The 13,522-nt window shown below is 49.8% G+C and overlaps 1 protein-coding gene across 4 annotated transcripts; it reads right to left on the bottom strand.

The window, feature by feature from the left end:
- Positions 1 to 101: 101 nt before the first annotated feature.
- ATRIP (ATR interacting protein) lies at positions 102 to 13,303 on the bottom strand. 4 transcript variants are annotated; one of them, XM_081072127.1, is made up of 13 exons: positions 12,935 to 13,297; positions 11,226 to 11,356; positions 10,366 to 10,536; positions 8,590 to 8,708; positions 7,329 to 7,471; positions 6,064 to 6,165; positions 5,457 to 5,586; positions 4,587 to 5,267; positions 1,924 to 2,060; positions 1,697 to 1,788; positions 1,177 to 1,257; positions 719 to 971; positions 102 to 316 (listed from the first exon to the last, which is right to left on the bottom strand). In XM_081072127.1, the coding sequence occupies exons 1-13, from the start codon at positions 13,179 to 13,181 to the stop codon at positions 249 to 251; spliced, it is 2,355 nt and encodes a 784-aa protein (XP_080928253.1). In that variant the 5' UTR covers positions 13,182 to 13,297; the 3' UTR covers positions 102 to 248. The 4 variants fall into 4 exon arrangements, with proteins under 4 accessions (XP_080928253.1, XP_080928254.1, XP_080928255.1 ...); XM_081072128.1 differs by having other exon boundaries at positions 1,177 to 1,236; XM_081072129.1 differs by lacking the exon at positions 6,064 to 6,165 and having other exon boundaries at positions 12,935 to 13,303.
- Positions 13,304 to 13,522: the final 219 nt, after the last annotated feature.

Raw genomic sequence — 13,522 nt, 5'->3', positions numbered from 1 at the left:
AGGCAGGGCAGGGCTCCTTCCTCTAGGCAGATTCGTTACCATGGGGACCAGTCTCAGCTCCAGCTAGGACAGGAAGGAGCCCAACCTTCCGAGTCGTGTTCTTGCTCCATCCCTCCCACTCAGCCAACACAGATCAGACTCGGAACACAAGGCTGGCAAGATCTTAAACAGCAGTCACTGCTTTTAATCAGTTGACGAGGTGAGGAAAACAGTGGTGCTGGTGCCACCAGGTGGCTCGGTTCTCAGCCTCAGCCACAGTCCATTTCTGGGTCATCTACGTCGGTCTCGGTGGCACAGAGGTCGTCCAGGGCAGCCTCTGAGCGAGACAGAAGAGGGTTCTGTGGGGAAGACCTGAAGGTGCTGGAGCTGGGGGAGGTCCCACCTTTCTTCCCCCCACGCCCACAGGAACTAACCCGTCCCTTCCATGCCCAGGCCTTGCTCCCTCACCTACGGCAAGCAGTGATACAAAGGCAATTCAAACAGGGATGTTTCTGGAAAAACCGTGGCTCTGCCAGGCCAACTCAACAGATATGAGCAAAAAGCAGCCTGATGTGCTCAGAGAAGAACTGGAGCAGGAAGGTAAGAACGACTCCAGTGCTGGCAAAGACCGTGGTGGAAGGAGGGCTGCTTACAAGGCCGGGAAGGCTGACTCATCCATGAACTTCAGGAAAGCCCCACAGGTGGGCCAGGGCAGCGAGGGATCCTCCTGCCAGCTCACCTTCACAGTCTGTCACGTCTGGGAGCCCTCGAATCAGCACGCTGACCCCTGGCATCACCTGGTCGTACTGGTGCAGGGCCTCCACGCAGTGCACCGTGAACAGCGTGTCCTTCTGGGACAGGCTGTGCAGCAGCAGGACCGTGTCCCGCAGACACCGCACTGTCCGCCTCTGCTGCTCGGTCCTGGGGGGCCCCCCTTCCCTCCGCACTGTCAGCCACTGTCTATGTAGCATCGCCGTGAGCGCTCTGACCACCTGGGGGTGCAGACTGAGGTCAGGCTTGCAGTTCCTGCACCCTAACAACTTGCTTTGCTGGGCAGTAGCTGCCCCTGCCCCCCAGGTGAGGAGGGCTCTGCGTGGTGGCACCAGGGTTAGAAGCGGCACGGGGCCCTGCACAGGGTCGCCTCACCCCCCAGCAGAGCTGCCCTGCTTTCGCCCCCTGCCTGTCTCGGGCACTCACCTCCACGTTGCATTGGCAGTTGGAGCCAGTGATAGCGGAGGAGGGGCTCTGCACACCGAGCTTAGCCAGGAGCCACACGGCCTAGAATAAGAGCAGACTGTTCCATCTGTGGCAGAACGAGACCCTGACGCATCACAGCGAGGCCTTTCTCAGGCTCCTACAAGAGCTCCAGTTGCCTTAGCAACTGCTTGTCTGCACAAATGGGGTCCTTCCCAGACCAATCTCTGGACCAACAACCATGTCTCACCAACAACCCACGTTCCTCCAGGCCCACCTGCAGCTACCAGGCTCCAAGGTCTGGGTAGGACCAGTTATCAGACAACTCTGCCAAGATACCCTGGGCTCCACTGTTTTGTAGCTGTGTGGAGTGGAGCCCCCCCAAATGAGTTTACCTTGTTAGTGGCTAGATAAGCTACCAAAATGAATTAAAGCTCCGTCTCTCCAGAGGAAGGAGGGAAAATGGCTCTTGGGGTGAGGCGGGGTGGGGAACAGTCCGCAGAAGGGGCTCTGGCGTTTTTACCTCTTGCTCTAGTTGAAGCCACTGTGTGTCCGAGGCCACTTTGTCAGGCCTTGACGTGATGTACGTGTGTAGCAGCAGGAGCAGACAGCCGTCTGAAAAGAACGCCCAGCTCTCACTGGGGGCCCCGCTTCTCACCCAGAGCCAGCACCAGCTGCAGAAGCCCCGTCCCTGCTGCCACCCTTCCCTCCACCCTGCAGGAGTCCAGACGCCCGCGCTGCCCACTTTACCCGAGTGGGAGCAGAGCTGAGACGTGAGCTTCTCGTGGTCCACGAGCAGGGACAGGAGCCCCACTGTTAGCAGCACGCTGGGCAGGGGAGCCTCTGGGCTGAGGCACGGCGGCAGCACCGGGAACACACACTGGAACCTACAACACAGGGGCCCAGAGGAACGTGACAATTCCCATCCAGTCTCACATTCACCCTCCCTTTCCACTGAAGGGAACAGGAATTCAGGCCAGTAGAGATGTGGTCCAGAAAGACCTGCATTCCAGTGCCAGCCGACTACCACCTACTTTCACACGAATGAGTGGGTGCTCCCCTTCACTGTGGCTTAGAGATAGGCCCTCACCCGGCACAGTAACACCCAGTAAATGGGGGTTGCCTCCCTGGACCCGGGGTGCCTGACCTCCACACTGCTTCTGCTCCCAAAGAGGGAGGCCGGTCTTGGGTGAGAGCAGTGCCCTGTTCCCACCACCAAAGGACTGGCCAGGCTCTAGAAGTGATCAATGTGGACTCAGGATGGCTGGATCTTACGAGACCACTCGCCAAGAAAGGAAGCCCATTTTCTCCACTTGTACGTAAGAAGAGCAGCTTCTCTGCCACTGAGTATGAGAAGGTACCCACGTGGGTGAGCACACTCTCCCCCAAGTCTCCGGGCAGAGGGGCAGCTATTACCAAGGAACCAAATCCCAAGTCAACCAATGATGTTTGTCCGACCTACACTGCCTCATGGGGGGGCAGGGACAGCTCTATGCGCATGTCCCCCTTCACGCACCTGCAGTGTCTTGGCGCACAGCATCGAGGGTTAAGAATATTCCTCAGGATGCCACTAGGAAGCAAGTTCTCACTATTGGGGTGAACTCATTTTAGAGCAAATCCCTGTATGGCAGACAAGAAGCTGAATGTTTTCCATCGCCAGGAGAGCGGGACTTTGTGGGAAACTGGAACTCAACCTCGTTGTTAGAAGTGGCTCCTAACCAGTCCACTAAAGCCCCTGAAACTATCTGCATGAAGAATCCATCTTCATGTACAACACAGAGGTTTCCAAATTGTTTTGATAGCACCAGAGCTTTCTTTTCAGATGCAGTTTTTCGCAGCACCCCGCCAACGCACAATAGGTAAGTCATGCTGCTCTGGTTGAAATTGGGGATGAGACCTATTTGCCCCAAAGCCCCTGCCATCATAGTACCTGGGGACAACCCCGGACCTATGTCTACAAGAGATGCTGTAGGAAGACAGGGGTGAGGCTGCCCTCAGGCCCGGGTGGAGCGTGCCTCTGGAGGCTGCAGCCTGCCTGCACTGCATGCTGGTTCAGAGCCCTGGTGGCACTCGTCCCTAGCTTTCACGCCAAGGTGGACAGGAAGCTGTGCGGTAGTGGGGTTCAGCTTGCAAGTGTAAAGGAATTTTGAAGAGAAGCACAAAGTGGGAGGTGGTATCAGACGTGATCAGGGGCCATGGCTCAGGAACCTAACTGGTTTGAAACCCATCCAGCGTGCTCCCTCTGGGATCTGACAACTTTTCCTACCTCAACACAGGGCTTATTCACTCAACAAACACAGTGCTCAGTGAGCCAGGCTCTGTGCTAGTGTGAAGATGCAGGGCTCCGAGGGTGTCGCACGAGCTAGTGAATGGAAGGCATCTGTGTCCGGCCTGTGGTAAACACCCACTGAGTGGCTGTGTTTTGATGTCCTGTGGACAAGTTGAACAGGAATGGAATGATGGTGTTTCTACCAAGAGAAGTGGTAAAAATGTGGTTCCTGGTATTCATTCATTTAACAAATATGAAACAAGCAACCAGCCACTGAGCTGGGCCCCTGCCAGGCACCCAGGAGATGGTTTGCGCCTACCGTGCTGCCCGCACTCTCTGTGGTACCAGGTCTGGCTCCGATAGACCAGACCAGCTAGAATAGATTCAGATGGAAACCAGGATCTGGGAGTATTTTTAGAAACAGGTATCTGAACTCAGAGATGAAAAGTTACATGCCGTCAGCAGAGTCATTTCGAGACAGGAACTGGCCTGTTTGGTGAAGGAGAGGGGGCGGTGGGGTTACTGGATGAGGGAATGGGCCAGATGGTGTTTAGTTTCTTCCAGTCTTGAGGCTCTGGAACCTCAAGTTTGGAATTTATGACAATAGTGTTCATGAGCTAGGTTCACTATCCTACCACTTCCAGTAAACCTTAAGTGGAGCAAGGAACCGGTGGCTCCTGCTCAAGGTGGGCACAATGACAGGCAGATTCCCAACAAGGTCAGTGTGTGGGCTGCACGCCCTCCCACACCCTCTTTTGAGAACCCCACCAAAATGAAACGTGGGCTTCACCTGATCCACGTCCCAGGTTTAAAGGCCTCTTGGTATAGCCTTTGTCTGTCCCGGGGGCAGGACATTCTTCCCTCATGACTAACCGCTCTCTTTTATCTCGTGTGTTTTTTGCTTTTGCGTCTTCTGTACAGAGGCTTTTGCGTCTGCTGTACAGAGGCAGAATTAAGCCAAATAAACTACTTCCTTGGTTCTCACTTCAGAACTCCCTGAACAAAGCTTTACAACCTAAACCAAGGCTTAGAACTGAACAGTATAGATAAGTCAAGAGACGAGCAGAATATAAGTGCCACAGGATAAACCTCAAGAGGTCGGGTAAGCCCCACACACAATCATGACTCCCACGCTGCAGTATACCTGGGCAAGCAATCATAGGAAGCGTTTTCAGCTAATTTCACCAAAACCTTAAGGCACTGGCTGATGACACTGGCGTGAAGGTGATTTGTTGCTGCAGAAGAGAAAGCCAAGAGGTGAAGAAGCATCTTCAATAGTGGATGCTGGCCTTGGTCACCAGCAAGCGCCCCTGGGGCGGGGCTCGCGTCCCCATGGGAGTCTAGGCTCTGGTTTCCGTCCCCAGCAGCAGAATCCGCTCCGGTTTGTGACAGTAACAGGCAGGTGACTGCTCCACTGTGGCACACCAGGTGCTGAAGAAGGCTGAGCGAAGCCACAGAGAAGGCTTCCAGCTTGCAAAGTGAGTCCTCGGGGCTGGTATCTACCCCAGAGCTCCTGCGGGAGGAATGTGTCGGTGTGTCCCCAGGCTCCCCACTTCTCTTGGCTACTGCCAAATCCTGCAAAGCCTGGCAGTGTAAGCCGATAAAGAACTGTACCAGGGGGAGGAGGTGCACAGCTCCAGGGAGCTGGCAGAGCGGGAAGGCCCTGCTGCCTCCCTCTGCTGGGTCTCTGTCACATGAGCCTTCATTTCTGGCAATCAGATTCAGTCCAGTAAATGCCAGGTTCTGTGCTTCTCTAAGGGCCGAGAGGGGAAATGACCCATCTTGAGAAACTGTGGTCCTCAGGTTTGAAATCCCAGGCAAGGAACTAGCAATAAACACAAAAGAAAACACACAGTGTGAGACGGAGATAAGGTCAAGGGCCCCAAACAACCTGCCTGGCAAACTCTCTAGCTTCCCTGCCCAGAGCACCGGCCTCCCAGGCTGGCCAAGGCCAGAAAGGGACTTGCTTCCTGGAAGCTTCTTCCTAAAAGATTTTTAAGAATCTCATGCTTACCTGCCCAACCCCAGTGGCTGTAACAGGGTGCTGGGAGGAGCCTCGGAACAACTGCTCAGGAGGTGGCACAGACCTAGGGATGAGCCTGGGATCAGAGGCTGCTTCAGGAGAAGGTTTATCAAAATGGAACCTGCAGAAAACAAGGTGACTCTAGAAGTTCTGACGTGGGAGGCCTTTTCTATGGCCTCAGAAGGAAAAAGGGGGGATTCCTTGGATGCCAACTGTCCTCTAAGCTGGCACTACGCCCCACTGAGACAGGCACCTACGGGTGCTGAAAGCTCTGTGACACACCTGCTCTTGGCCCCCTCCATTTTAAAGTCTTCTGGGGGCTTCCCAGTTTCGGGTATCCCCTCCCACTTGGGAGCTGCAACCTCTTCTCCTGCCTTTAATAAATTATCTTCCTTTAAAACTCTAAATAAATAAATAAATAAATAAATAAATAATAAAAAAAAATAAAGTCTTCTGCTTAAGTCACAACTACGACTTCCCTGGACCCTCTGACCACTGTCCTCAGACCCGGACGGCTCCCCAGGCAATTCAACTGCAGCATGGCAGAGGGCCACTGGAGCCAGCAGGCCTCCTGCACGAGGAGCAGGTATTCTGGTACCTCGAGTGTTTGATCTTTGCATCCAGCTGTCAACAACATGTTTTTGGGACTCTTCTTGCTTTCCGGGGGCACCTCCCAGACTGTGGGCCTTATTCTCTGAAACTAGGTAAAATGTGAATCAAAACCTGAGCACAAAAGCACAGGTATATCAGAAACTCTTAAATGTAACAAGTTTAAGACAAAGATTGTTCTACTTTTTCAACCTTGGATCAAAACAAGAGCCAGAGCAACTCAAGGGCTCTCTCACATCTTTTGCCTTCCTCATGTAAAGTAGGAAGTCACACAAGGAGAGGAAAGGAAAATTAAGCTGTTTGCCCCCCTTCAAAATAAGGCAATAACATAAAAGCAGTAGCCACTAACGTTTAGATAGTGCTTATTGTGTTCCAGACAGTGCTAAGAGCTTTACACATGTTCCTCACTTGTTCCTCACAGCAACCCTACGAGAGGGTGTTATCATTAGCTCTGTTTTATATAGGAAAACTGAGGCGCAAGGGTAAAGGACTTGTCCAAATCACACAAGCCAGGAAGTAGTGTGACTGGGACTCATGGCCAGGCTGATGGTGGTAGGAGAGAAGCAATGTATCCGAATTACAAGATTCACTGGCACAACACAGTCTCAGAGTGAAAACCCGCTAATGCTAGACTGTAACTCTCTAGAAAGCAGTAGCATTCCATCAGTCTGGACTGGGATGTACAAGGTCAAGGCTGGGCTCTGAAAGGAACACATGTCCCTAGATACTAGCTGTGGTTCTGGCATGTCAGTGGATGCTGACTGTGGAGGCTTTAAAATATGCCTGCAAATTCTTTGACACACTTAATTCCCTTCAAAAAGTACAGTCTAGATTCCTTCCCTTAAATGAGGCCCAGACTCAATGACTCACTTCTAACAAACAGAACGTGACAAAAGTGATGCCATGTGACTTCTGAGGCTAGGCCACAAATAGGATAGCTTCTACCTGGCTCTCTCTGGGTCTGCTAGCTCTAGAGGAAGCCGGTCACCAGGTTATGAGTTCAGCCAAGTAGCCCTGGGGAGAGGCCCACGTGTGGAGAGGAACTGTTGCCAGCCATTGAGTGAGCCACCTAGAAACAGATCCTCCAGCTCCAGACCAGCCTGCAGTGATTCCAGTCCCCACACAGACAAACCAGCCCCATTGTATCCTGTCAGAATTGCCGACCCCAGAAACCAGAGAAAACAAATACTCGTTTAAAACCACGCGTTTGGGTAATCTGTTATACAGCAATAGGTGATGGATAGACTGACTTACCCTCTCTGCCTACCGGGGACTTGTATCCTGGCTCTGTCTGGCAGGGGTGGGGAAGGGGCATGTTAGCAATAAAAGACTCCTTTGTAGGAAAAGATGGTTTTCCAAATTGTGGAGAACATGCTTCTGTCTTTATTTTCCTAGGACTGGAAAAAGTGAACTATGTAAGCAAAGTAATGATTCTGCTAAAGCCACTTAAAATACCTGGTTATAAAACTTCTAACAAGCTTGAAACTTTTCATATCTTGGTGATTTGACCAAAGGTTTTATCTACTATATATTTATCATTCTTCATCAAGACAGCAGTGTAAAATTCAAGGCATTTTGATCCGTTAAAAAATATCTTTCTTTTATTTCCATATTCTTCTAATCACCCAAAGATATTGGCCAGAATTCCATTACTATTTCCGATTCCCCCAAAACATCTTTCACTGGGGAATGGCCTCTTTTTTAAGTCAGGGACTGTATTCAAAGATTTTTCAGTAGAAAGAGGGTCTATTAAAAGGTGTGTTGTATCTTGCGACACTGAGCCAGCTCTTCAGTGCCAGGGGCTCTATGTTAGAGAAGCAGTCTTAACCCTCTGATCAGATCTGACCATACCGAGGCCTTTCAGTTAGTGATGTGTGAAGGTGTGAGGATGGATTCCCTCTGTTCTCCTGTCTTCCCTGGACAACGCAAAGCAGGAAGAGTTCAATTTCACACTCTGCCCATTGTGAGCAAAGGCTGCAGAATGCTCAATAGCAGAGAAAGCCACCTTGATGCACACCGTCCAAATTTCAAGGCTGATACTGACAGTGGGCCAGACTTTTCTGGCAGGCTGGGGGCAGGACACAGACCATTAACAAGCTCATCATATCTGTAGCAAAGGCGGGGGCTATTGGACAAAGGTCCCAGGGCAGCAAGTGGAAAAAAATATTCTAAGTAGTTGGGACTGAAATACACTATGCTTGGGGCAAAAATCAGTTACTTGAAACAAATTTCATAAACGTGAAGACTGGCCCACCCCAAAAGTTTAGGGATGATCTTTCCAGCCTTTTCTAGTCCTCAGGAGATATGTTTATAAAGTCCCATTCAGAGGAAGCACTCTTAGAGTGTGGGGCCTGTATGCTGTGAGGCCTCAGCCAAACCACCTTTGAAGCCTTCAGCAAGAGGACCTAGGCCCCAGCCCAGAGTCTAAATGGCTTCTATTCAGGACTAGCCTGACATTTTCAGACTTTTTACTAGGCAATGCAAAATAGAACTCTCCTTCCAGCATCATCATTACCTGACGTGAGAAGTGGAGGGAGCAGCTAGTTTATTGGCTCGCTCACTGCTTTGAAGCTTTGTCCTTAATTCATTCATCTCTGCGTCTTTAAACTGCAGTTCAGACTGCAATGATTGGAGCTGGAAGGCAAAAGAAACATTCTTGTAGTGGCTGCATCACACGTACAAAAACATCTCTGGGCTTCAAAATCTCAAGCTAATGGAAAACAATGAAAAATAAATAAGAAAGTCTGCTGTGATATAAATGTCCTAAAATAGTGAGCTTTAGTCTTCTTTCTGAAAGACAGATGGTGTTCTAGAAAGATATTTTGACCTGAACTATTGTGAGTGTTCAAAAACCATTTACTCAGGCTCTCTGAGCCGTAGGTTACCTGTAACATAAATACCCATCTTCACAGTTGGGGGGATTAAATTAGAATAATGAATGTAAAATGCCCCGCAGAGCCTGACAAGGTACCATATCTCCCAGTAACATGTTGGCCTTTTTTTTTTTTTTTTAACTTTTATTTATTTAAGTGTGTTTTTCCAGAACCCATCAGCTCCAAGTCAAGTAATTGTTTCAATCTAGTTGTGGAGGGCACAGCTCACAGTGGCCCATGTGGGGATTGAACCGGCAACCCTGGTGTTACGAGCATCGTGCTCTAACCAACTGAATTAACCAGCCGCCCCACATGTTGGCCTTTTAATGAATACAGTGATGCACAATTCCAGGTCTTCTTGAAAGTATGGGCAGAGTATCTGGAAGAGCTTTACCAAAGCCCTGTGCAGTGTGGGGAGACCTGCTGCCCTGGCCCTCGGAGTCTATAGCCCACAGTAATCGGTGTCACTCCCTGAGCACAACCCCATGCCAGGCTCAGCACAAGACACAGTAAGTGCAGTCTTTCAAGTCTCACAACAGCCCTTCGGGTAATCCCCTGGAACAGACAAGGGAAATGAGTCACAGAGTTTAAGTCATTACTCTGAGGTCACTACTTGTGTGTGACAAAATCTCGATTCAAACTCTGGTTTGTCTGACCGCAAATCCTTTCCTCTTCATCACATATATGGAAAGGCAACTAGCACTGTTAGTGCTGGGTACAGGTAGTACTTCTGGGACGTTTGCTGAATGAAGACTCCATGTCCTTGAGACTGAAGCCTTGGGAGGTGCTTAAGGAAAGTGGTACACACTGGACACCAACGGTTTTCCTTCCCAGAGCAGCATCTCCCCCCTGAGAAACAATCGTTTCCCTACCTCTGACTACGTGATATGAATGGGAGCTCTCACCTGTGTTCTTACAGTGACTGGTTCAAGGACAGGCACCTGACTCAGGTGAGACCAATTTTAAATGTTAAAACTCCCCTAGAATTTTAAAACCAGAGAAGGGAGACCAAATCTTCAGTCTGCTCTAAAGCTATGAAATATGAGCCCAGGAGCTTCTGGAGAACATATCCTCTACCAGAAGGATGGAGCCTGTCTATAGTACAGAGAATAAAGAGAAGTCCTGGTAATGCCTGGTAATGCCTGACTCAGTGGAAGCCACAGAACACCGTCTTTCCCAGACTTAGTTATGGAAGCCAATACGTTTCCTTTTGGCCTAAGCTAGATCGTGTTTCTGATCTGCCAAAAGAGCCTGAAGAAAAGGACATGCAATGAGCTGATACCAGAAAGTACTTAAGACAAACAACTGTTGAAATCTTCCGGGAAGATTTACATGAAACTTTGGCCACTGTGTCTAAAGAACTCAGTGAGCAGGCAAAGCTGGTGTCCATAACAATCAAAACAAATGCTCTGGGTCACCTTTTTGGAGAATTCTTTTTCTTTGTCACTGAGTGCTTGAGTTTTCTCCTGCTCAAGAAGGAAATGTGATCTTCTCTGTTCCTCTAAAGTGGATTCAGTCTGATGCAGTGAGTCCCGTAAAATTTTAATTTCTCCATTTTTAATGAGGACTTCTTCTTCCATTGCCTTCATCTGTAAATCCCAAATCAATCTTGTGAAAAATTTGTAAGAGAAAATTATATATGTACTTGTTTCAACATATACCTGGAGAGATGGAAAAAGCCAATGTAAAACACGTCCTACAGACCAGTGAGTGCTCAAAATATATCCATACCAACCAATCGTCACCGTGGTCTGCTAGGCTCCTTCGTGGGACAGCAGTTATTCAGCAAGACAGCTTAATGACATACTTGTCACTCATGCATGCAGATTCTGTAGGCTCTATAGGTCTTAAATAATCTGGGTCACACACTTTACAAAACTAAAATTCCACATTATGCTCCTGGTTTACACAGTGACCCAGTTTGGTTATATGAAAGATGTCTGCTTTTTTGCAAAACTGCTAATGAATAGCAACCATTATGACGCTGTATCCTTTATATAAGAAATACACTATAAATTTATCTTGGTGCTAAAACAGCAAGTTTGTATCTCTTTTTGGAACTGGTGTATAGTGTTTCCTTTCCTGCCTTGGCTGTTAGTAATCTCAGGATTTAGTTTCTTTTGGTGTCAATTTTCTGGCTTTCTTTCCCCAGCCTCCCCCCCTCCCCTTTCATGGGGATGAATCTGGACTCTAGTTTTTAAAGTTTTATATATTTTATTGTACAATGCATGCATAAGTGAATGAATTAGTTATAAAAACCACAAGTTAAGTCACTTACCTTTTCTTTAAGTTCTTTGTATTGTGCTTGAAGTACCTCCAATTCAAAATTAGCTTTAACTGGAACACTTTCTCTGTTTTTCCCCGCAGGATTTTTTGACATTCCATCTAATCTGGGAACCTTATAGACACCTGTAAAAAAAAGTCCCCACATACTTTTCAGGACCCAACATTTTTCCACTTTTACCAGACAATGCTGAAAAGAATCCCTCTTGAAGGCAAATTAGAGAAAGATCTAGTAAGCAATATAGGAACTTTTCTAATCTAAGAACATGATTCAAACTCATAAATGATCCTTATAAAATAATAGATCCTGCCACCCTCTCCCCATCCCCCACCCAGTTTTAAGAGTCTCATCTAAAGGCTGAAAGGCACTGTGGGAATCCCCCTAGTCAGAACTCAGTGATTTACATTCAGCAATATTTACTGGGCACCTGTAATATGCCAGGCATGATTTAGTCTCTAAAGGTACAATGGTGAGCAAAATGGATTATCGTTTTGCTTGTGGAGCTTACAGGACATTAAAAAATAATCACATGTATAAATGTAAAATTACAACTGTAATGAGAACTGCAGAGAACAAATATAGGAAAGCCTATAATAGAGGAATTTGATCCAACTGAATGATTGGAAGGCTAAGGAAGTGTGTGAGACACAGTGATCTTTTCAAGACAAATCACTCTGGCTGGGGTGGGAAGTCTGATTTGTAGGCACTCAAGCCTGGCACCGGGAAGACGATTTAGCAGACTACTGTCCAGGGCAGGGGTGATGGTAACAGATCAGGGAGATGGTAGAGATGATGCAAAGAGCATGGATTCCAAGACAGATTAAGAAAGTCAAGTTACAGGGTGTGGACAGGAATTTGATGTATAGTCAAGGAAAGGGAGCTGTCGCCTTGCGCGACTTGTTGGGGAGCGGTGCTGGTCAGTGTCATGTGGAACACTGGGTCATCAATGGGTGTTTTCTGAACGTCTGCTTTTCCAGGCACCATGCTGGCGATGCTGGAGGATGAGTGGGTTTCCATGAAACAATTGTGTGGAACTTAAGATGCCTGTGAGACATCCAAGAACAGATGCAAGTTGCTCTCAAGACCTTTCTCTTTCTGTGAGCGCCACAAGATGTCACTCATTCCGCAACTAGAATGCAAGCTCCACGAAGGAAGGGATTTTGGTCTTTTGCTCGTTGCTAAGTGTGCTGCAATTTCTAAGGTTTGGGCACCTGGAACAGTTTACTGGTTGTATACGATAATAAGCTTCTTTCGTCTCTTGCCTCTGCCGGACTCCTCTTAAGCTCGTGAGGCTCAAGGGGGACAGCGGTCTTCATTGGATCTGAAACCTCCCCCAAGTGCCACACGAATGGGTCTCCCTGCGAAGGTAGTGATGGTTCTGACGGTGGGAGTCCCAGGCGGGACCTCTGCTTAGAACTAAGAACCCGGTGACCCTAACCTGAAAAACTAAAGTAAAACGCTAGCCTAACTTTCTGTATTTCACATCGGTTGTTTGACATTCCTGACCCATCTCTCCCCCAAATCAAAGGACCTTTGGGGAACACGACCGCTGCTTACATCAAGCTGTTCCTATCTTTTTAAAAGGTGAAGAGGCGGTGTGGGTGCAAGGCAGCGGCCGCCGCGGGGCTCCGAAGCCACAGCGCTCACGGGTGTCTGGCAAAGTCTGCACCTCCCTCGGGAAAAAGACCCCTGGGCGCACTCACTGGACACGTCCCGAGCAGCGGACGGGCATTGGCTCAGGGCCTGCGACGCGAGGGTGTCCAGTTCCTCCAGGTCGTCCGCGGTGAAATCCCCGTGCGGACCGAACGGATCTTCGGGGTCCAGAGCTGCGGCCACTGGGAAGCCGCGGGCCCGCTTGCTCGGAGGATGCCCGGTGCTGGGCGGCGGGCCAGAGCTAGGGGTCGGGGGCCCGCTCCGCCTCCTGCTGCCCGGCGCGGCGGTTCCAGCCATGCCTGCTGCCAGCAAGAGTCGGAAGGAACCGAGCGCGGCCTGGTTGCCGCAAAGCCGGAGAACTGGACACACTCCCGCGCGCCGCCGCGCGCCTCAGGCGCTGGGGCCACGCCCCCGAGTCCACGGGCCAATCAGCTGCCAGCTGGCGGGCGCGGAGCGATGACACACATCCGAGCGCGCCGCGGTGCTCCGCGGAGTACCTACCCTTCTCGGTCGCCTCTGGCCTCTCTGTACTCGCTGCTGGGACTCAGGAGGTCGGCTCCCGGAGCTCTGTGCGGCGCTCCCCAAGCTACAGCAGTGCGGGTTCCCGGCTCACCAGCCCCACCGTGCGGGTGGCTGTG

This window comes from Rhinolophus hipposideros (assembly GCF_964194185.1).
Source record: "Rhinolophus hipposideros genome assembly, chromosome: 14".
Lineage (NCBI taxonomy): Eukaryota > Metazoa > Chordata > Mammalia > Chiroptera > Rhinolophidae > Rhinolophus > Rhinolophus hipposideros.
The sequence above is the reverse complement of the archived record's forward strand: the minus strand, read 5'-3'. Positions and strand labels throughout refer to the sequence as shown.